Genomic DNA, 23,940 nt, shown 5'->3' with positions numbered 1-23,940 from the left:
TCGTTTACATTATTTATCAGTAATAAATCACCATGAATCTCAGCGGCTTCTCTAATTTAGATTTCATTTTTCCCTTTTATTCTTTTCCCTCCTGCCTGTTTCGGGAAGAGTGCTCCAGCGACAATAACATTTTCCTTTCTTTCACAGTCTCTCATTAGACAAGGGCGATGCCCTTCACGATTGTCTTATTTATGGACTGAATATGGTTAATGAGTTCAATCCGAGATAGGCTAGCTGTTCAGGCACATATTTCCTGGAGTAATTAGTGGTTCAGGGTTGTTCATTTGGCCCGTGTCCTATTTGTTTCAGCCAAGGATCTCTTTCACCTACTATAGGAACATTTTAAGTGCAAGGATCCTGCTTCCGCATGAGGTTTGTTTGCAGACAGTAATTTCCCACAGTTGGGTAGTTTCCATGGAGCACTCAATATTTACCAGGAGAAAATCTTCCAAGAGCTTTCTTCTGCCTCCTCTTACAAGCACCTTATTTATGAGCTGGGAAAGCAAGATACCCAAAATGGCATTGCCCGTCCTGGAGAGTCGATGTCAGATAACCATTATTTGTTAGAGTAAAAATGCTAATGTTAAGATGGATGTGTGTATAAAGCACTTGAGCACAATGCTACAGTTTCCCAGCATTTGCTGTAATTGACACTGAAATGGAAACATTTGATTACCGATCAGGAAGCTGGTGGCAACTGAAGAATGGTAGCAGGTGTTTTATGTATAATCAGTGCATGCCACCTTTACCGAGGCTGTTTCCTGTGTCACTGTTCATTTCTTTCCCATAAAAGTCTGGTGTATGTTCAAGTGGCACAACCAAAAACAGGAACAGAAAAGGCCATGGTGTCTCTGGATTTTATTTATCATTTTAATTTATGAATGCCACTTTACGGTAATTACCTTTGGGGGCAAGTAAACATATTTTCATTAAGATATATAACCGAATGTGCAAAATCTGCCGGGTGTGATGAGAGTGCCCTGGCGTTATCATTGACTGAATTCATCACATATTTTTTGCTTGAGCCGAGGAGCTATGAATGTTTGGGAGAAATACCAAGCCCTAGCTTGTTTTCAGGTTTTTCAAGATTAAAATTAGGTATACATTTCTAGTTGTGTTGTAGATCATCTTACCATATGCCGTGTTTAATAGAAATAGTAGGAGATGAAGCTGGTCTTAAGATATTGTTGTACAATTATTTCCTAAGGTGCATTGGATATCGTCATTGGCAGGGAATTTGTTATACTATCCCGAGCACTTAGTGCAGTGCTCTGCATACAGTAAGCACTCAATAAATGTGACTAGATGCTATACATTCAAGTAGATAACTGGAATTCTGAAATGCTTTTTGATTGCTATAGAATGCGGCGTTCTATGTTTTGGTATAATTTGGCCTTGCACGAAACAGGACCACAGTATTCTTCCCACCAAAGAACTATCCCCACCTACTTTTGAATACTTTTGTAAAGGTAGGTTTTTCTTTAATGTCTATAGGACATTTTAAGCACCTGAATTGAATATATAAATGAAGTTTATTTGTACATTTTAATACCTATATAGAGATTGTGAGGTATTGGGGAAGATTACCGCAGTAATTTTCTCTTGATTGTGATTCAGAGGGAGTCCCTGTGAGATTTGTAAGGAAAGATGAACTTCTGTCTTCTGGAATGGGCTAAATACAACCTTGCTCAGAGGCAGAGAATTGAGTCTAACTCTTTTCTATCTGTATGGCTCTGTGGGTCGTATTCTAATCGCATATTTTTCTTTCTTTTGTGTTTTTATTCATAGGGTGCCATTTTCTTGGAAGGTGTGTCTGTTAAAGGTGTAACCCAAGTAACAACTCAACCTAAGTTAGGAGAGATACAACAAAAATGTCATCAGTTCTGTGCCTGGGAAGGGTAATGAACCTTAAAGAACTTTTTCCTTGTTCAACCCTCCTTGATGCTGGTTTATATGTTACAGTAATCTCATACTTCAAAGCTTTCTCTTTTACCCCTTGCATTCGAAAGAAGTAGCCTGCAAAATGAATGTTAAAGAAAGGTTTGTCTTAAGAAACCATTGTAGTAGCTGAGCATGATTTGATGACCATCAAAGCTGTTAAAGGAGTTATCGTGGCCTTGGAAAAAACAGGATTGTTCACTGTTAAGAATTAAGCAAAAGTTTCCCTTGGATTACTGTGTGAATATCTGGTGGATCAGTGAGAAATAATTTTCTGAAAACATTTTCTTTCTTAAACTGTGAATCCTGTGTGAGATAGGGACTGTATCCAGCCTGATTAACTTGCATCTACTACAGCACTTAGGGCAGTGCTTAGAACATAGTTTGAAGATCTAATAGCTTCAGTTATATGTATAGCACTGTGGTATTTCCCACCAGTGTACCTCAATCTTGACTTGTACACTTTTTTGTTTCTTCTAGGCCTAGCTTGAATTGCACCAAACTGGCTGCTTATATTGGATATTATCAGAGTTTTCCTTTCCCCCCACCCCCACAAAGCAAAATATGTTAACAAACCTGCCCTTGCCACCTAGCCTATGGGTATTCGTAGTTCAGAATTTTACCTTTAAGAGGAACAGGCTCCGTCTCTAAAATGGAACTCTTCATAACTTGTATTTTAAAATGTTACCATTGGCCGTTAAGGGAATAACTATCAGAAAATCGTGTTAACAATCATGTTATTGACCTTATAGCAGATCTAGTATGCTGCAAGGAAAATGTGACTCACGCAAGATTGATGTAAGAAATGAATTGCTTTGAATGGATACCTGCCATAAAACAATAATATTTTTTCTTCTTCTAGGTCTGGATTCCCTGGAGCACAGCCGGTTTCCATGGACAAGCAAAATATTAAATTTTTAGAGCAGAAGCCATATAAAGTAAGCTGGAAAGCAGATGGCACTCGGTAAGTTTGACTTCAGAAAAATTACACAATTCACCCTGACCCTCAGAGCAGATTGCTTTGCCATGGGGCAGGGTTGCACTCCGGGGAGTGGAAATTTCTGCCTTTGCACACTCGGGAGACATGCTTCAGGTCTTCTAAAACTATTTAAAGGCTGGTGCTGTTCAAATGTCATATTTTTTGCTGAATTCTTGCTATAGGGTAAATGCTAAATACTTATTGTACTTTTTGTTATGCCTATTCTGTCTATTGATACAATTATCAATTATCAATATTGGCCTTTGCTAGAAGTTAAATGAGGAACTGTCAATTTCAGTGTCGAAAATGGTTGGTTTTTCCATTTGGTCCCAGTTTGAAATCCCTGGTTCCAGTTGTATGTCGTTACTGGTTTATCTCAATCTTTCACAAATGTCCTTTCTTTTAATTATTTCCAATGTATCCATTTTGCCCAATTTCTGATTTCAAGTTGTGTGTTCCTGAGTTACTACAATTTCCTCAATTTACAAGATTAGTTCACTCTGTTTACTGTTGTTTCTGCTTGGTGATGGCATTAATTGGTTCTGCTACAGAATGTGGAATCACGTTTTATCCAGGAAGAGATCCATATTGTAATTATCAGGTATAGTTTGAGTGCTGCCAATCTCCTGGAACCAGCACTGTACCCTCCAGCTGGGTTCTGCCTAATTGAGTATTCTTTCATTTTGTTTCAAAAGGTACTGAAAAGTATATCTTTTTTTTTTAGTGTTTTTGAAATTTAAGATGATAAAGGTATCTCTCTGCACTGCTTACATGACCCAAATTGCTTGCCTCCCGAGTTGGGGGCTGCAGGCCCCATTTGCAGGTCCCATTTAACTCCAATTAAAATGCTTTGCTGAAGCTTTAGACCCCATTCCTGATTGTTGCCAGCAGAATTGGCCGATCCGCTGTTGTTTCCCAGCTGTTCGCAGCCCTGCCCCTTGGAGCATCTCTCTCAAAACAATTCAGGTCATTCTGCTCACGGTCAACCCATTTTAGAGACTGGTTGGATATTTGAACCAACTGTAAGCCTCTTGTGGGTAGAGATCATGTCCACCAACTGTTATTGTGCTTTGCTTTCCCAAGCTCTTCTACAATGCTCACCACACTAAATGCCATTGTTTGATTGACTCTAATGTGTCCTCCACAGGGAGCAGAGTCTTGAAAATGCATTTTAGAAAATCGTTTCATCAACAGCTTTCACTTTGGGGGCAGATATGGAATCAAAAGAGACAGCGTTACATTGCCATAATATAATTTGATTCAGATAATTACAGAGTCCATGTGAATGTGTATGTATATTTTGAAATTTTTATTTTCTCAAGCTTGTTTGAATTTTTCATAACACTTATGTCTCTCCCTAATATCTAATGGCTAGTATTCTAGGAAGCTATACTTTTCTAGGCCGTTACTGTTCTATCAGTGGGTTAGCTCTCTAGAAATAACAGTGTTTAATATATTCTGCTCTGAGTAAGGAAAAGGCAGTGTACCCCAGGGAGCAAGTACAAAATGAAAACACTAAAAAGATAATGTAGCAGCAAAGAATTAAGAACTCCATCAACTTTAAAATGCCACTTTTTCAGGAACAAAAAGATAAATTCTGAATTAAAGCATTATCTTAAAAAAAAGACATATCTTTCTAATCTTTTGGTAAACTTGAGCTAACCCTGTAGTATTAATTTCTTGAGACCTTAATTTCCCAAGTATAGAAAGAGCTAATAGGATAGATGAAAAACATCAATTTTGGAAACTCTCCTGCATGGTTTGGGATTTTCCTGCAGTCAAACTTGTGAATTTATGCAGCGCTTGATTTTTTTTATTGTGTTTTCACCCAGTTAATTTAATTTATCCTCCCAACAGCCCTGTGAGATAGGGAGGGGAAGGTGTTATTATCCTCATTATTCTGATGATTAAACAGTGGCACTGAGAGGTTAAGTAATTTACCCGAGGTCATACAGTATAGGAGTAGCAGAGCTAAGGTAAAACCCCAGGTTTCCCAAACCCACTCTTTTTCCAGTAAACTTTGCTACCTTTTTCAAAAGTCTGTCAATTCAGATCTGAACCGAGTTAACTAAACCGTGATATTTCCTTCAGGAAAATACAACTCGGGTCCTCATTGTCTTCCTCTGCCCAACTAGGATGTGTCTGTGGTCAGGTACCTATTCCTCTTGCGCAGTTCAAAATTCACATCTCTCTTTGCCTGCTGAGGCATGTCTTTTAATTTGGCAATTTTTACGATCATAATTATTTGGTACTAAATAGGAGATTTCCAGAAATTGTATTTTGAAATGGTTCTAATCAGATTAAATTGAAAAATGTAGTCAAGCAGTGAGCAAGATCATTTCGTCCCCCAGTACTGATCTAGTCATCTCTTTCTAGGCTGGCAGTTATTTGTGCTTAATCAGTCTAGACATCCACAATAAAAGGACATTGTTCTTTTGACAAGTTAGAGTGTGAACAGGCCGGAAGGCAGAAGGCATAGCAGTGTGACCAGTGATATGAAAGGCGATTTTGAAAAGAACGCTGCTACCAGTGGGGAAGAAGGAATAAGCTAGTTTAATTGGTGATTTGTAATGAAGAAAGCCATAGAAGCCACGTCCGATTCAGAAAGAAAGCGGAAAGGCTTTGTATTTTCCTTGCAGTAGCACAGAGAATCCTACAAGGATGGTACACAATCTTCTGAATGGTGGAGAAGAATTTCAGTTTGTTTATTTTTACAGAGGCTAAAAGGAATAGAAGATTAGATGTTAGAAATTTAAGAAAATGAAAGGTAGGATTCGGAATAGGAGATCTTAGTAATAACATAATTATGGAAGAGTGGTAAAAGAATACCATCCTTCTCAATGTACTGTAGGAGATGGATTTTTTTCTCAAAGATATTCGTTGCACAAACTAAGTTAAATGTCACTCCTGAAAAATGAAATGGTAGTAAACCTAGATATTAAATTGCCAGTTTTTGGTGGGAGGAAGGAGGAAAACGACATGGAGTAGGGGAAGATTGTGAGGACATGGGTCAAAAGGTAGGAATGAGAAATTATTTTTTACCTGAAAGAATAATTTACTTAGTGTATTAGAGAGTATTTGCATTCTCTAATACACAAACACAGTAACAAATTTTAAAGAACATTTTAGGAAAGTACAAACACACTTTTTAAACCAGATTGTTTCAGTGTATTTTATTTTTTAGATTAGCAAATGCTTATCTAAGGCACCCTGAAGTTCAGTAAGAATGTGCTTGCAGTAACATAATAATAATAATGATGGCATTTATTAAGCGCTTACTATGTGCAAAGCACTGTTCCAAGTGCTGGGGAGGTTACAAGGTGATCAGGTTGTCCCACGGGGGGCTCACAGTCTTCTTCCCCATTTTAGAGATGAGGTAACGGAGGCACAGAGAAGTTAAGTGACTTGCCCAAAATCACACAGCTGACAAGTGGCAGAGTTGGGATTTGAACCCATGACCTCTGACTCCAAAGCCCAGGCTCTTTCCACTGAGCCATGCTTCTTCTCTAATATCTTGTTAAGAGTCTGGACTCTTTAAGAGGAACAATTAAAAGAACTAAGTGATTCACTAGGAGATGTACAGCACTGTTCTCCTGGACAGAATTTGTTTCCTCAAGCTGGTTATTTCATATTTTGAAGCTTGCTGTGTGAAATCTCATTTTACATTTTGACCACCTGAGAATAGGAGAACGAAAGGTGTCTTCTTTTTCAGAAGGTCAGTTAAGTTTCTCACTTACCCTTAAATTCACTAAAGATGTCAACAAAATAATCCCACCCTGTACAGTCTAGAAAAAGTTTGTTTGTATTTGGATTTCTCTCCATTTTGGATATCCTGCAGCACAAGTATTTTCCTTTGGTTTAATAAAATTGGCACCATAGAAGCAGACAGGAAAGGTAACTCGAAGTTGAAAGACTTCTTAAAAGATACATATCTAGTAACCCAGAAGCTGACTTGATTTTTGTTGTCTGAAATAACTTCCAAATGTAGATGAAGCATATAGATAAAAGGATATCAGAGAGCACATTCACATAGAGAACGAAAATGATAGGCCGTGACCCAGCAGACTTTCTAAGGTTAGTGAGGTGATTGTCACAGATTGATTACTCTATTAACAGGAACAGTACATATGGCAAAATTAGACAGACATCTGTTTGAATCATACAGCCAAAAGTGTATTATAGGAGATTTCCTAAATTAGTTGTGGTTAAGTTGATTTTACAGAAATGAATACTGTAACCATGGAAGAAACCTTTTTGAGTATTCTACTTGGATAAATTAATTAGGAATCTACTATAATTGTTGTTGAAATGACATATCCAAGTATCACACAAAGAGTTCTGAAAAAAATACTCTGTGGGTCCTATCACCTCAGGGCTTCACCATGATTCAAGGAAGCAGGAATGGGTTATTTAGGCTAGAGCATCCCAAATTAATTTAGAAGTATTTATCTCACAGTAGGTGCAAAGAAACTCAACAGTGTGTAGTTTAGCATATGGTGCTCAGCTTTATTTCAAAGAAAAGTTTCGTGATGCACTTTAATGGTGAGAAATACTTTATTTGATCTTTTCAAGGTTAAATGTTTCATTAAAAACCCTCAGTTGAGGTCTGGCCACCTCCCAAGCCACTGAAGAATACTAAGAATATTTAAAATGAGGATAGTTCAGTTAGAAGTGATGACCGATTTTAAAGTTGCCAGGAATAATTTTTGACAAGAATTGTCCAATAGAAATTTTGCTCTCTAGCGTGGGCTCATCCCCTCCACACATCTGCCCTGCAGCAACCTTCTCCTTCCCCAAACACACATACACACCACTGGCTTCAAACTGTTTGGGTTACCAACTTAACACTGAAGGAGTTGCGATCACAAAAATCGGACCATTATTTGGGCTCGTGCGTGCTTGCTTGATGTATTGCATTTTTGTGCTAGTCTACTCCCAATTCTGCTGTCACATCAAGGAGACTCAAAAGTCAGAGTCAGTGCAGGCTGGTAGTAGAATAAAGTCATAGCAGCCCCGGTTGCCCAATCAGCACCCTTGTGCAAACTTCTGGGTCTGTCATTAGGCTCTTACTAGTATGGAAACTCAAGAAGATACCCTTATTAATAATTGTGGTTTCTGTTGAGCATTTACTATGTGCCAGGCACTGAACTAAGTGCTGGGATGGATACAATATAAGCAGGTAGGACATAGTCTCTGTCCACCATGGAGCTCGCAGTCTAAGGGGGAGAGAGATAAACAGGAATCGGATCTCCGGATTACAGATGAGGAAATTAGGCCCAGAGAAGTTAAGTGACGTCCCCGAGGTCACACAGCAGCCCGGTGGCAGAGCTGGGAGTAAAACCCAGGTCCTCTGACTCCCAGACGCGTGCTTTCTCCATTAAACCTGCTACTGGACCACTCTCTTCTCCACCTCATGGCTAACTTATGAAAAGATGCTCTTGGTCTGTGGAAAGAGCTAGAGTGGGGGCCTCATTTCCAGCAGCCCCCTCCCCTCCATGGGTGGAGGTTTTAGTTTTTATTTTCTCCTCTCATTTTCAGGGCTACATCAAATACCGTAGTTGGCTTCTTGGAGGGGCAGGGAATGATTAGACTCTCTCCTCCCCCATTTTCTGAAACACACTGTCCTAGGGGACCTGGTCACAATGCCCCATAATACCTGAATTTTCCTCTATTGAAAATGCTTTGATTTTTTTCATAATGGGTCTTCTAAGTCACTGAGTTGACAGGAAAATTGGGAATTAGATCCTTTAGGGCTCAGGTTCATCATAAACAAGTGTGGGTGAAGAGGGTTAGGTTGGAAGCATCCTACTGTGGTCTCCCTTAATCTCTGTCTCCTATTTTCCGTATCCTGTGATCACTGTGCCAAAGGATCCTGCTGCTGGGTTGGTCTGAATATTGCACTGCCTGGGAAATCCAGAGACTCAACTAGGACTTTGGCTAGGGGTCAGAGAGGAATTCCCAAGTCCAATCCTGACTTCCCTGGAGCTAGAAGAATTGGCTCAAGGACTGGAGCCAGCTGGAGTTTAGGCCAGGAATACAGCGGGCCCTCAGGCAAATTAGGGTTCACATTGTTCTTTAGCTTTCAGCAGAACTCTCCTTTTCAGGTTTCAGGGCTCATCTTACAGGAGGTTTTGTCAGAGCCAATTTGAGTACCACAGGAGCTCTCCTACATTCAGTCTTTAAATCCCCGAGGAAAAGGGGATTTACTCTTCGTTGCCCACTTCTGTGTCTTTCCCCCAAATTAACTTCCTGGGCTTACATTTAAATTAGCCAGGTGAAACCTGCTTGTCTCCTGAGGTTTGGACTAAACCAGATCTTGAAGATTTCCATCTTCTGGATTTTTACTATGTAGGATTTTAATATGTTCAGGAGTGTGACTAAGTGTGGATGTGAGAGTAGAGGAAAAAAAGACAATACTCAGAGCAAAATGTGAGAACTGTCTATAGGGGGTAAAGAAAATAACATTACTTTTATAAATATGTTAACAGTGGGGGAGGATAGGAATAGAAAGGAGAATGGACAATTAGTAGTTAATGGAAATCATGTCATTATAATTGATAGAAAGCAAATGAGAAATTGCTCGAGAAATATGCATGCTCATATTTTCGGGGGCATTTAAGGCTTAATGATATATATGTGTGCTTGTCAGTGTGTCTTGAGATTTTATGAGTATATTCTTTCAATTTAAATAATAATATAGATTGCCTGGCCTGAACATTATTCATCTGGAATCTTCAGAGAATTAGTGTATCAACGTTAGGGAGCAACTAACAATCACTGATTTAAACATGGAAAGTCTGAGAGATATGGAATATTAGAGCACTTGTTTGGAAAGTGTATCAATAGTCAAAAAAATGATCTATGGTCTATTTTGCAAAGAAGTCCAAAAGCAGGTGGCTTAGGTTTCCAAGAGGAATTTTTAATTGAAGTGTTAAGACTGTGTCCCATGTTTTGGTGAATCCTGCTGTCTCCATTGTCTAGGTGGAAATGAGATCCAGAAAATTCAGCTAATTGAGCAGGGATAGGAATAGGTGTAGTTCTGCTTTATCAGTGAAACTCAAACCCAAGTGTTACTGAAAGAACCTGGAATCCAGTTTAAGATTTGATTTTTAACTCTGGGATCTGGGTTCACCGAGGGAATTAAATATTTCCAGGGATAATCAAGGTTGAAACGCCCTTGGGTTAACATGATTCTGGTTTATATAAATGTTTTTCTGATGCCTGTCTTTGGAAAAGACTAGTATTGGAGCAGTTCCTTTTGGTGCCCTTGCAGCGTACTATATTTAGCTAAGATTTATTTTTCTGGTTGAATTGGGTTGAGTTGTGTGACTTAAATATTTCCTATATTTACAAGGTATCCAGTAGGTCCCACATGAAAGAAATTTGGATCCTTTGTTTTGTTGAATTGTGGGGGTTTGGGGTTTTTGAGAAAACGTTTTCTGTTTCTCCAAATCGTTCAATCAGTGTATTTATTGAGCATTTATTGTATGCAGACCACTGTACTAAGCAGACCAGAAAGCAATGATGTAGTCTCAAAATTTAGCCCCACTAGAGTAAAATCATGCCTCCTCCAAGAGGCCTTCCCTGTCTAAGCTCTCGTTTCCCCTCCCCTTCTGCATCACCTATGCACTTGTATGTACACCCCTTAAGCATTTTGATGTTCACCCAACTCCACGAAAATTATGTACACCCTCATCTATAATTATATTATCTGTCTCCTACTCTAGTCTCCCACTCTCCCGAACACTCTGCACCTAGTAAGCACTCAATAAATGCCATAGATTGACTCTACAAACAAACACAAGTAGAAACTCATCAACTACGATTAGATACAGTAGAGAAAGAGCCCTAATAACCTGGGAAGGAGAAGTGACGGTTTCTTGGATCTGTAAGGCTAATGATTGACAAGAAATTGAATGGAGCTTGCTACCTATTTGTGTTTTAAGGGTTGATGTGGGAATTGTTATGAAGACAGAATCTACACAGGAACTGGAGCTCAGGATGTCTCAGATTTATTGCATTAGCAGACATAACAGAATAGCAGTCACGACTATTAATTCACTCATTCAGTCGTCTTTATTGAGTACTAACTGTGTGCCAAGCACTGTACTAAGCGCTTGGGAGAGTATAATACAACAGCAAACAGGCACATTCCCTAGAGAGCTGGATTGGAATCCAGTATATCAATGCCTATGAGATTTATTGAGTGCCCATGCTGTAGAGCACTGGATTAGGTGCTTGAGGAGCATTCAAAAGAAGCACAGGGTTTAGAAACGGTAGGCTGGGTGAAATGGGAAATGCCATTTATAAAAAGTCATCTATTTAATTTTTGTGTGGCTGAAGCGGGGCACGTTCAAAAAAAACAGTCGGCTTGTGTTTATTCTTTTGTAGTTGCTATCAAGAGAACCCATTATAGAGGTACTATCACACCCTGCTATTAACATTTCTAATCAATTAAAGAACATCTTTCCTTCCACATGTATATGAACTTCTGCACACATCCACTTTGACACACAGACTGTCAGTTTATAAATCGATCTGCTTTCCTTGGCAACTGTAACAAGCCTTTTGTGTTTTCATGGGAGGACATCACATGCAAAATCCGGAGGCTGCAACTAATGAAGTTAAGCCTCATTAGAATAAGCGGTAGGTTGTCACAAAATGAATATCAATTTGTATAGTGCTTTAGGGCTGAAAGTTGTTTACTCTCAGATTTGTCCCAGGGAGTTCAGTTCAATGCATTTAACTAAGTACAACCATATTCATTTTATGTCTGCTTTTTTTTTTTGCAAAAATCTCATTTTTATAGCGTATGCTGCAATTCTTGTCTAATTCATTTCCTATTCATTTGGTGAAAGACGGAACATAAGGTTTTTTTTTTTAGAATTTTTCCTGTCCTACGTAGAGGAGACTATAAGCAAGGAGAGTTTAGGAAGTGTGAGCGTAATTTTTCAAGAAAGTATGAAATAAACCTGGTTTTGAAAATCCTCCTATACCATTGAACAATGAAATTTAATATTGTTCAAGCTGTTAGTCGTAAGCTATCCAAGATTCAACACAAACTTAGTCCCATCATTTATGCTAATTCATTTTTAGGTCTGGATAGTCAAATCAGGTTTCCTAGTGTGCTCTTTCAAGACTGGTAGAATTTTTATAGTTAAAGAGTTCTCTCAAGATTCAGCTTTCTAGAAATATACCACTGGCCTTGCTGTAAAGAACATGGAAGATGAAGAATCAATCAATCGTATTTATTGAGCGCTTACTGTGTGCAGAGCACTGTACTAAGTGCTTGGGAAGTACAAGTTGGCAACATATAGAGACAGTCCCTACCCAGCAGTGGGCTCACAGTCTAAAAGGGGGAGACAGAGAACAAAACCAAACATACTAACAAAATAAAATAAATAGAATAGATATTTACAAGTTAAATAAATAAATAGAGTAATAAATACGTACAAACATATATACATATATACAGGTGCTGTGGGGAAGGGAAGGAGGTAAGATGTGGGGGATGGAGAGGGGGACGAGGGGGAGAGGAAGGAAGGGGCTCAGTCTGTATGAAGTCTGTAAGAAGTATGACTTAATAATAATAATAATGATGGCATTTATTAAGCGCTTAACAATGTGCAAAGCACTATACTAAGCGCTGGTTATAACTTTTTGTTCTAAAATGAGTCAGCTTTGTACTTTATGTTAACATGGCATATGCAATCTCTATTATTCTCCTAATAAAACCTGTGATTGCAGTTGAGGTAAAATCATTGAAATATTTAAATAAATTTACATCCAGAAACTAGATGACTTGAAGCGCAGCCTATTTTGGGCCTTAGAATAATGATAGTAACTATGGTATACGTTAAGCACTTACCAAGAACTGTGCTAAACTCTGGGGTAGAGAAAATACAGTCAGGTCCAGTGTGGTCAATTCTTGGAGTTAGCATATTAAAACGCGGAATCCCGGAATTGGGTAGTTAAGTGGAAAGATGAGGTTGGGTGGCGCAGGATGGTGATTGAAACTTGGTGAGAAGTCAGCGGCGGTCTGGCGAAATGGAAGACCCCAGTGGGGGAAAGGAGTTTTAGACTGTGAGCCCACTGTTGGGTAGGGACTGTCTCTGTATGTTGCCAACTTGTACTTCCCAAGCACTTAGTACAGTGCTCTGCACACAGTAAGCGCTCAATAAATATGATTGATGATGAGGATGAGTCCAGTGCACCAGCCAGCGTTAGTAGGTGGTGAAGTCTAGGAGCAGATTAAGCTTCTCTATAGAGGTAGCACGGCAGGAAGCAAGGCAGACCAACTGACCAGGTAATATCAGGGAGCCAAGTAGTTTCCTCCAATAGAGATTTGCTGGGCTTGATATGCAACAGTATGGTATGCATCTTTTGTTTCTTCTGCCCCGTCATTGCTGATGTCTACTTTATTGAGTCCCCTGTCAGTAGTAGTTCAGGGAATAGTCTGGCTGTTGGAGACAGCATTCTTAGAACCCTTCTATGAAATCTCAGAGTGCAGTGACTGCACCAGATTCATTAAAAGGTGCAAACAATTGGAGGTTAAGATTTACTTACACACGCTGAGATCTGGGTTCACCGAGGGAATCAAATATTTCCAGGGATAATCAAGGTTGAAATGCCCTTGGGTTAACATGATTCTGGTTTATATAACTGTTTTAACGTTTTGTGAGTAACCTCAGGTGAGATACCTCCTTCCCTTCCCCACAGCACCTGTATATATGTATATATGTTTGTACACATTTATTACTCTATTTATTTTACTTGTACATATCTATTCTATTTATTTTATTTTGTTAGTATGTTTGGTTTTGTTCTCTGTCTCCCCCTTTTAGACCGTGAGCCCACCGTTGGGCAGGGACTGTCTCTATATGTTGCCAACTTGGACTTCCCAAGCGCTTAGTACAGTGCTCTGCACACAGTAAGCGCTCAATAAATACGATTGATTGATTGATTGAGAGTTGTGTTTAATTTGGAATTTGTAGTTCGGAAATTATTTTAGAAATCAGTGTATGGGCCAAACCTTTTGTTTGCTTAAACATAGAAATAATTGTTGTAATAATTGTTAAAATGTCAGTTGCTTGTAATAGGTACAGTAAACTTGTCTTTCATGCTATCTACAGTAGCTAGTTAGGGTAGTGAATGTTATACAGTGTTTTCCTAATGTTTTGTGAAGTGCTGACCTCAATATTATATGTTTTCAAGCATTCAAGGAATCTTAACATTGCAATGAAAACCAAAACTGAATTACTGAACTGAAATGCTAGGGTAGTGATGCACTTGAAGTCTTTTTTTTTTCCTTCAAAATCATCAATTTCCTCATTTTGTCGTGATCAGTTAACATTATGAAGCATGGCTTCATAATGCGTGGCCCGTGTAAACCATTAAATAGAAACCAGGCGATTTTCACCAGAGTTCCTTAAGTTAAACCTTTCTCTGCTGCATCAGTTTGTTGAAATTTTTTAGATGTTTGACTTTGAACATGTATTGAATTATGCCAGAAGAATTCCTCATGAGAAATAGCTTTTATAGTGGAATAAAATCTGTCTTTTCAGCTGTTACATGTACGCCCGAGTTAGGACTGATTAAGTGATTTTCTTCTTTCTTGGTATTTGTCTTTTAGCTTCTAGGTTCTTGAACTTGGTTTTCCCTGCAATTTTTTCAAAGCCTATTAAAGGATTGTGTCTAAGGCCTCACCATGGTCATATTTGGTTTCTTAGAATCATTAGTGATTCTAATTCAGTGAAAGCTGTATGTTCTTTCTTTTGACGCATGTCATTTTGAAGTGTAGGACCTATTGAAGACACTTTTGAAAAGATTTATAAATCTTCAAATTATATAAAAACTTAAATTATATAAAAACCCAAAGCATTAGAGGCCCAGACTGCCCCCATTCTGTAATTTGAATTTTACTGGAGTAGATTTTAGGGAGATTCAAATGTACACCTTTATATCTTTCTTTTGGTGGCATTGAGGTTGAAAGTATTGGCTCAAAAGGTAGTAAATACGCAGAATGATTTATACCAAATTAGATAAGCTCTGGAAGTGGGCGAGTGAGACTCGGGGATGTATCTCTGGCTGGTCGGCCTCCTGTTTAGCTGGGGTTGTTTTCCTGATGCCAGGAAATGGTTCTGGCCTTGAGCAGTTTCAGTGATATTGTGATATAATGTTCACTTTAACCTGCGATTCCAGAGAGACCATTTCTGATGACCACAACAGTTGGTGAGAGTAAACCTATCATTACGAATGGCCACTGAATAGGCGTGATGACTTGGCAAAGTATAACTCCTCTGTATTCGAGGCTGGCCAGTCCCGTTTCTCTGCCTGGCCAATTATATATAATTAAATTTAAAATTGGTGAGCAATTAGGAAAAACACAACTGCACGGCGGAAGGACAAGGGTCGGGAAAGGAAACCCGTCATGCATTGATCAGCTGGAGCTCTTTCCAGGGTTTAATATGAGGAAACAGATTTCAATTTTTAAAATGTCTTTATCGAATTTTAAGAAACCTTGAGTTAAGTGTTTGGTGGGCCAGGAGACCACCTAATGTGGTTCTGAAAGGAAAATTTAAAATGTTTGCTAGTGTAATGAAGAGAATAGTTCTTTTAATTCATTTTGAGTTGTAAGTAGAGTTTTGATCCAGGTACTTCTTGTTTGCTAATTGCTTTTTAATTTTATAAAATGCTAATTACATGGTTAAATACTCACAATCAGTGGTACTTATTGAGTGCTTATTTTGTGCAGAGCGCCGTACTAAGTGTTTGGGAAAGTTTGACAGTTGATAGACACGTTCCTTTTCTCTAAGGAGCTTATGCTGTTGAAGGGAGAGGCAGATGTTAAAAGAAGTTATGGATATGTACCTAAGTGCTTTGGGGCTGAGGGTGGAGTGAGTATCAAGTGCTTAAAGGGTACAGATTCAAATGCACGGAGACACAGAAGGGAGAGGGAGTAGGGGAAATGAAGGCTTAATCCGGGAAGGCCTCTCGGAGGTGATGTGATTTTAATAATGCTTTGAAGATGGGGGTGAGGGAAGGGAATTCCAGGCCAGAGGAGGACAAGGGCAAGAGAGTCGACGGTGAGATAGACGAGATTGAGATATGGTGAGATATAGTTTGGTGGTTAGAGGAGCCAAGTGTGCGGGAAGTCAGCATTGGGAATGTTAGCAAGTGCCTGTGTTTCTTGTTTTTATAAAAGTTTTTATCTCAACTGTGTTTCACTTTCTCCTAGGAAAATTTTAAGTCCCCGAGGTAGAAAGAGATGTTTTTCCCCGTAAAGACTTATTATGTACAACATGTTTGAAAAGCTTGCTGTTTTATTGCTTGAGTGAATCTTAAAAAGTTGAACCATTTCGAACCGTAAATCCTGTAGTTTGTTTTAATTGTAACAGTTGTTGTTAAGCCTGTAGTACTTTAGAAACGTTTTTATGCAAATACATTCCCTGGATGTGTAAATCTGAAAGTCAAATTGAAAATTTTCCATTACAAAAATTATGCCCTGTGGCTCTGTTTATAATACAGGGTGTGCAGTAGATGTTAACAGTCGCTCTGTCTGTGAGTGGCATACATGGGCCTGAGAAATGCACCCAGTGAATTGTGAAGGGCTCTACTGAAGAAGTAGCAGTTGCTGTATGAATAAGATAATTATTATAATATGTACAGGCGGGTTCTATATTTGCTGCTGTTATAGCTTTTGTACTGAACAGTGTGATTAGCCCAGGTGGTTAGTGGCTTGCCCGGATCCCTTGATATGTATCTCATTAATAGCGTTTGTAGCAGATGTTTATTCTAATGAGTCGAGCTGAATGTTCAGACAGGAGTAGTGTGGATAAGGTAACGAAACACCAGACTAGAAAAATCTCACCTACTGAGACGAATATTAAAGAGGTTTCGGATGTCTCTGGAATAATTTTCAGAGTTGTACAAACAAAAGCAAACTGCATTTTGTGCCATTAGGAATATATCCATTTGTGAACAAGTATTCGATGGGTATTTACTGCTACGTTTATTATTTTCTCAGTTTCCTATTACTTAGACTAATTTGAAGAAGTGGGATTACACCAAATACACATTTCATCTAGTTTTGCTGATATAGGAAGCTATGAATTGTCTTATATTTCTCTGCAGAACAAATTGCGTCTGAGTCCTGCGTAAATTTAAACCAGGGCTGGGTCAGATAATCTGTGACATGGTCTAATTATTACTGTTTAATATTTATTAACTGGCAACATTTTAGGCACCAACTGGGAAGAACATAGATTAGGAAATAACGTTGATATTTACAGTTGGACTGAGTGAGGCAGTACAGTTAGGAAAGAGTAGGTAGGTGCAGTCAGTTCTCCAGTTTTCAGTACATGTTTTGTGTAGAATGCTGTTGGGGACTTAGCAATGTTATTCCAACAGTGCGCATTCATCTGGGTAGAATGCAGTACTGGAAGAAGTTGTTATGTGCACGTGTGTAACCTTTGGCAAGGCATGAGCAGTAGAACACAGGTTGCTCTTGAGATTTGTCAAGAACGGAACAACCTCACCTTCCTCCCCCTCCACGCACAACCAACACGTTACAGGAGAAGCAACTGTGGTTTGAATTCAGAAGTGTTGTTGCATTCCTCATGATCTAGACGATAGAATCTGGGCCAAGCACTCCACCCGTCAGATCAAAGCCAGTTATCTGTCTTGGTCCCGCGATCAGTGGACCTGAAGTATCCGAAACACCATGAGCAGTGATCACTATTCAGGCATTCTCCAATAAAGCATGCATGTAAGTGAGCAAGAATAAACCTTATACAAAGTCTCACCTCAGATGGGAATCAGTCATAGTATTGTCTTTGCTGTATTTCTGTTGAAGGAGGCTTTGGCTTTGGATGGTAACATCTGTTTTTACAAGTTTTCTCAGCACATCCCTTTTGTTCCTGGGAAATCTTCCTTCCTGCTTCCCTGCCATCCTCCCCAACAACCACAGAATTTACATTTTAGGACCCTAATAGTTCTTCTGCCTCCATTTCTATTTCTTCCACTAGATTGAAACTCTCCCCCTTTTAGACTGTGAGCCCACTGTTGGGTAGGGACTGTCTCTATGTGTTGCCAACTTGTACTTCCCAAGCGGTTAGTACAGTGCTCTGCACACAGTAAGTGCTCAATAAATACGATTGATGATGATGATGATGATGATGATTGAAAGCTCATATGGGCAGGGCACTTGGCTGCTGATTCTGTTGCATTGTACTCTACCAAGGGCTTAGTACAGTGCTCAGCATATAGTGCTCAATAAATGGCATTGATTGATAGATTATGAGCTGCTTTAGGGCAGGGATTTTTTTTAATGGCATTTATTAAGTGCTTACTATGTGCAAAGCGGGATTGTGTCTACCAACTCTATTGTAGTGTGCTCTCTCAAGCACTGTCCTTAGTACAGTGCTCTGCTCACAGTGAGTGCTCAGTAAATACCATTATTTGATGGAATGATATTTCAACCTGAGAATTCTGTGTATTTAGGGTATTTGATGGGCTCCTTCACTCTCAAGAGTCTTGGGGACTGTTAGTGTGCCGCAATTCTTAGCCCAACGTGTCCATCAGGCAGTCACTGCCTCCACAGTGCGTTATTAAAGGAATCTCTATATCCAGGAGACAGAACTTTATTCTTTAGGAACACCAAGGCTCATTTATTTCAACGGGGAAAAGCATTTTCATTTGCCTTCCAATTTCTACAACCGAAGGGCTTATGGCTTGGAAATGTTGACAAGCTCTAGTGAGGGTTATTTGGAGGGGATAGCCACTGAAAGCTGTTTCTTACTCCAAGGTAAATAACATTCCTTGTTTGGTATTTTTGTTTTCAATGTGTGGTGCATTACTGATACTAGGTAGCTGGGTCAGTTTTAAATCCCCCAAATACAGCAATTTTCATAGAATTATAAGGATGTAATGGTCTTAATAGTCTAGATGCCCTGCTGCCAAGCAGCCAAATATTTATATCATGTGAAGCATGACCTTGCCAACTATGAAAGAAGCTCAGTTTGTAGAAGTCCTTATGATCAGAAAGTTCTTTTCCATATTTAACCTAAATCATTCCTTATGTAAATCCCATTACCTTTTGTTCTCTGGTGGTGAACAACATGTCACCATATGGCTTTTAACCACCCTTCATTAACTGGTAGATCATTAATCATCTTCTCATCATTTTGAAAGCATTTACTAGGTACGTGGACTGTCCTTTAATGCCGGAGGTCTAGACTGAATATTCCCGTCCTTGGACTTTTTCAGGTTTTGATTCATTTTTGTGTTTTTCTCTATACCCTTTCCAATTTCTCCACATCCTTCTTGAAATCTGGTGCCTGAAATTAGACTCAGTATTCTAATGAGGTAGTAATATAATTGGCTTCCACAAATTCATTCAGATGACTGAGTCTCAACATTTTCATAATTGGGAACCAATTCAGTGATTAATCTCCCTTTAATTGATCACTGTCTCTATCATCCTGTTCTTCCACATTTGTCCTTTGCTTTGCTCATTGACTTACAAGATTACCACAGATGTTTTTATAACATAGTTCCCTGTGGCTATCCATGAGGGTCCCACATTGCTCCAGTAGCTCCTCCCTTGACTCAGTTGTGTGATCACACCCTGAGGTTGTAATTTTTAATCTCCCCACTTTATGTACCCCAACTTTCATGCCATCTAAACATTTAAGTGCTCACAAGCTCCTTTAGCATATATGTATCTTAAAATAATTTATTACTTCCTCCTATCTTCCTCCTCCCTGACTTGTTCCCTTTATTCATCCCCATCTCCCAGCTCCACAACATTTATGTACATGCCCATAATTTATATAACAGCCCCCTCCCCACCCAGACTGTAAGCTCATTGTGGACAGGGAATGAATCTGTTGTTATTGTACTCTCCGAAGCACTTATTTAATACAGCGCTCAAGTGTCTCTCCCTCTCACTACCCTAACTAGAGTTAAGCTTCTTGAAGGCGGGGTCATGTTTACTAATTCTGTTGCATTTACCCTAGAACAATGAACACTTTAGACACTCAGTAACTATTAAGTGATTGATTGGGTGCCCCACACCTAGTAAAACAGCGGTTGTTGGTTGAAACATTCTATTTGTATGTGGACAACTGTCAGCAAGGTCTTTTCTAGAGAAACTTCTAACCCAAATGCTTCTGCAGGATAATTTTTCTGTTTTATTGGTTATCAGGTGATTCTGCGGTTATGCGATCCAGCCTCACATTTTATTTCATGGACATGAAGCTTCAAAGATTCCTCCTTCAAACTGAATCTTCCTCTTAATTACGCTTCTTGTACTCCTAAAGATTTGGCCTGATGTTCACCTTTATCTGACATTTCCCTTTGGTACATTGCATGCATTTTGATCAGTGCTAAAAACCCCATCGGGGATGAAGACCTTTTAGAAACCCTTGTTACAAATTAAGGAAGAAAGTTATTTTTTTAATGAAGCCTTTAGGAATCCCTTTTCATATCCTAGAAAAAAAGGGGTGTAAAGAATTCTCCATCTCCACTTAAAGCTATTGTTATCCTTTTCTGGAAACAAATAGGATTTGAGCAAATTACAACTTCAGTGTGGGAAAAGGGGCAAAATTCTCTAAAAGCAACAACCTGAGGTGGTAGAGCAGACTTTGCAATTCTTCTTGTCCACAAGCTATCTTTGCATCATGATCCCACTGGTACCTTCAGCTCAGTATGCGTAAAACTGGACTCACCTTCCCTCTCAAGTCCCCTCCTTCACCTAACTTTCCCATCATGGTCGACAAAAATGCCATCTTCCCGTTTCTGAAGCCTGCATCCTTCGCATTTTCATTGACTCCTTTATTTAAATTCTCACATGCGTCTGTTGCTAAATTTTGTTGATTTTTCCTTTGTGACGTTTCTCAGATCGCTTCTTTTCCCCCAGAAGCCTACCACTTTAATCCAGGAGCTTGTTTTATCCTGACTAGACTTCTGTATCGGCCTCCTCACTGGTCTTCCTGCCTCCAGCCTCACCCTTCTCCAGTACTTCAGTAATGTCTGGGTCATTTTTGTAAAACATTGTCCTGCACATGTTTCCATACTCTCTAAAAATCATCAATGGTTGCCCATTCCTTTCTCTATTAAGCAGAAATTCCTGACTCCTAGCTTTAAGGAACTGTATTAGCATTCCTCCTTTTATTTAATCCACTCTCTTTTCTCACCTGCCTCAGGTTGCCCTCTTCGTTCCACTCAAACTAATCTACTCACTTTGTTTTGTTCTTGTCTCTTCCACCGCTTATCCCTTGCTCACAACCTTTCCCTTGCCTGGAACTCCTCCCTCTAACATATTGGGCCCATCTTCAAAACCAACCCCTATGAAATCCCACCTCCTCTACAAGACTTTCCTCAACTAATTTTTCTTCTCCCCAGGACATATCTGATTAATGTAGCAGATGAAAAAAGTGCCTGTAATTAAAAATTAAAAAAAAAAACTAAAGTCAGGGAGATGTTATGTATCTTATTTGATTTTTCTCCTTTGAGGTTCTGCTCAAATTATATCTGTTATTCATTAAGACCTTCAGAATCACTTTCTGTGTTCAATTCTGGTAATCACTTTACTCGCTAGTAATGTTACAACTTTAGGGAGAAAGCTCTCACCCTTTTAAGATTTTGCAGGATTAAAAAAAGTTGCTATGCTATTCATTGGTATTTACATGGTTCTTTTCACATTTCCAGTGAAGGGTTTTGCTGAGTGCGAACCCGAGGGATTGAAGTAGAAGGATCTGGTTCTTGCTTCCCCCTTGGGTTTTCTTGGCTTTTGTGCCCATTAGCCACCTGGAGGCCTCCAGATTCATATCCATTTATATCCATTTATATCCATTTTGTCCTAGCTTTCTATGGTATTATTTGTTGATGGGAAGAAGAGAGGAGAAAAAGAGAAGAGAGCAAAAAATCTGCGAGGTTGTGGAATAGTGCAGTATAAAAACCTAATGTGACTTTCAATTTTAGTTTCCTGTAGATAGCTCTAAATATCCATTGTTGGTTTTCAGAGATGACCCTGCAGTCAAGATGCTTTCTACTCATGTGGCAAGTTGAAGGCTCACCAGGTGTAGTCCTCTGGTGAGTCAGGCTTCTGTTAGGTGAGATAAGATGCAGGCAGTGTTTAGGGTACTTAGCGTGCTTATGCATAAAAACAGTATTCATTTGGAATTAAATTTGATATTCATTATGCAAGGTTACTCTGAAATTTAACACTAAATAAAAGGATGCATCAGTAATCAGTAAGCAAGACATCTCTACTCGTATTAAATCAGTGCTGCAGCACTGCAGTTTCAGGAAGAATGTTCTCCACAGTGCTGGATTAGAGATTAAAATAGACATTCACTATTTCCTGGTGTTATATACAGACTGGTTATTTTTTCATAGAACTAGGCACCGCTTATCTATTCTTAGTCAAATTCCATTATTTCAGATTACGTGCCAATCAGTGGTATTTATTGGGTGCCTACTATGTGCAGGGCACTGTACCAACTCTAACAGTGTACTCTTCCAAGAACTTAGTACAGTGCTCTGCACACAGTAAGCACTTAATAAATATGAGTGATCCAAATGCATAGGTGACACAGAAGGGAGAGGTACTAGGGGAAAAGAGGGCTTTGGTTGGGAAAAGGCCTCTTGATAAAGTGGGCAGATTGGGTGGTTGTAGGAGTTCAGCAAGTTGGGTAAGGGGGTGAGGTGATTGAGTGCTCTAAAGCTGATGGTTAAGAGCTTCTGTTTAATGCAGGGGTGGATGGTCAACCACTGGAAGTTCTGGAAAATGGTGACGAGAGATGGGGGGAAGTGTTTTGATAAGGTGGGAAAGGATGGGGTCAGAGGCACAAGGGCAGGGAGTATATTTTGAGAGGAGGTGGCCGGGGGCGGCACTCTCCTCTTGAGACACCACTGGGATTATAAAACTGATATGCACCACATTTGGGGGCGGGGGATACAATACTCGTGTTTCCTACCTGTGCACCGTATTAATCATTTTTTTCCCCAAATGATCAGAATTAGCCATTTACCCTGAAATGCAGTTGGGTATGTTCAGTTTCAAATATATCGATCGAGGATTAGCAAAGCCATCTGCCAGATTTGAGGCAAAGAAAATAAGTCCATGTTGCATCCTGTTTTGATTACAAGATAGCTTAGTTTCATTACCTCTCCCCTCCTCCTGTTTTTTGCTTTATTCTCTCTGCTTTTCAAATACACTTCTTGTTCATCAGTATTAGTGATGGTGCTCCAACCATTTTGTGGATGGCTAACTCGTTCCAGAAGTATTGATAATTTGGGCAATGAAAAAGATGGCCTTGGTGACTAGGTAGACCCAAAGAAGAGTTTAGTCAACAAATCGGTCGTATTTATTGAGTGTTTACTATGTGCAGAGCACTGTACTAAGCGCTTGGGAGAGTACAGTGCAACAGAATTAGCAGTCACATTCCCTGCTCATAATGAGTTTGCAGTTTAGAGATGAGTTTACATTCCAGAATGCCTTATTGTTTGCATTTTGAAGGTAAATCTATGCATGGAGTCAAAACCAATCCGATCATTTGTAGGATTCATGTTCATTAATTTAAATTTGTGTGTTTCTCCAGTTTGTAACCTTGATTTACCCTTGGTGGCTTGGCAAAGGCACTATATAAATCCGTTAATAATGATAACCAATTAATCTGAAAAGAGCCAATTAAGATGACCAGAAATTCCCCCTCCTTTCCCCATCTCCATCAGCTGAGCAGGTTGGTTTGCATGAGTATTTACAAGCATTAAAAAAGCTAATTATGTGGTTTGTGTTGTGAATGTTAATCTGGTGCTACTTAGTTGTTAGTTGTTATTTTTCAAGTGCTCTTAATTAAATCAGGATGAAAAAGGCTTTTATGCAATGTAACCCTAGCCTATGTTCTGAACTATCTGTGTGATATTCTTAGAGCAACGAATCTGTTTATCTGCAAATGTGAATTAATTTGAAATGAACAATATTTTGGCTCTATTGTTTTATGAGTCCATGTGGAAAA

The 23,940-nt window shown here is 39.2% G+C and overlaps 1 protein-coding gene across 2 annotated transcripts in view; it reads left to right on the top strand.

Moving 5' to 3' along the window:
* RNGTT (RNA guanylyltransferase and 5'-phosphatase) overlaps positions 1 to 23,940 on the top strand; it is a 249,998-nt gene that overhangs the window by 14,436 nt on the left and 211,622 nt on the right. For both annotated transcript variants that reach the window (XM_038761118.1, XM_038761117.1), the window contains exons 7-8: positions 1,789 to 1,898; positions 2,801 to 2,902. In XM_038761118.1, coding sequence (XP_038617046.1) covers positions 1,789 to 1,898; positions 2,801 to 2,902 — 212 coding nt within the window. The remainder of the gene's footprint in view (positions 1 to 1,788; positions 1,899 to 2,800; positions 2,903 to 23,940) is intronic.

This window comes from Tachyglossus aculeatus, chromosome 19 (assembly GCF_015852505.1).
Source record: "Tachyglossus aculeatus isolate mTacAcu1 chromosome 19, mTacAcu1.pri, whole genome shotgun sequence".
NCBI lineage: Eukaryota > Metazoa > Chordata > Mammalia > Monotremata > Tachyglossidae > Tachyglossus > Tachyglossus aculeatus.
This window is presented reverse-complemented; position numbering and strand designations above follow the sequence as displayed.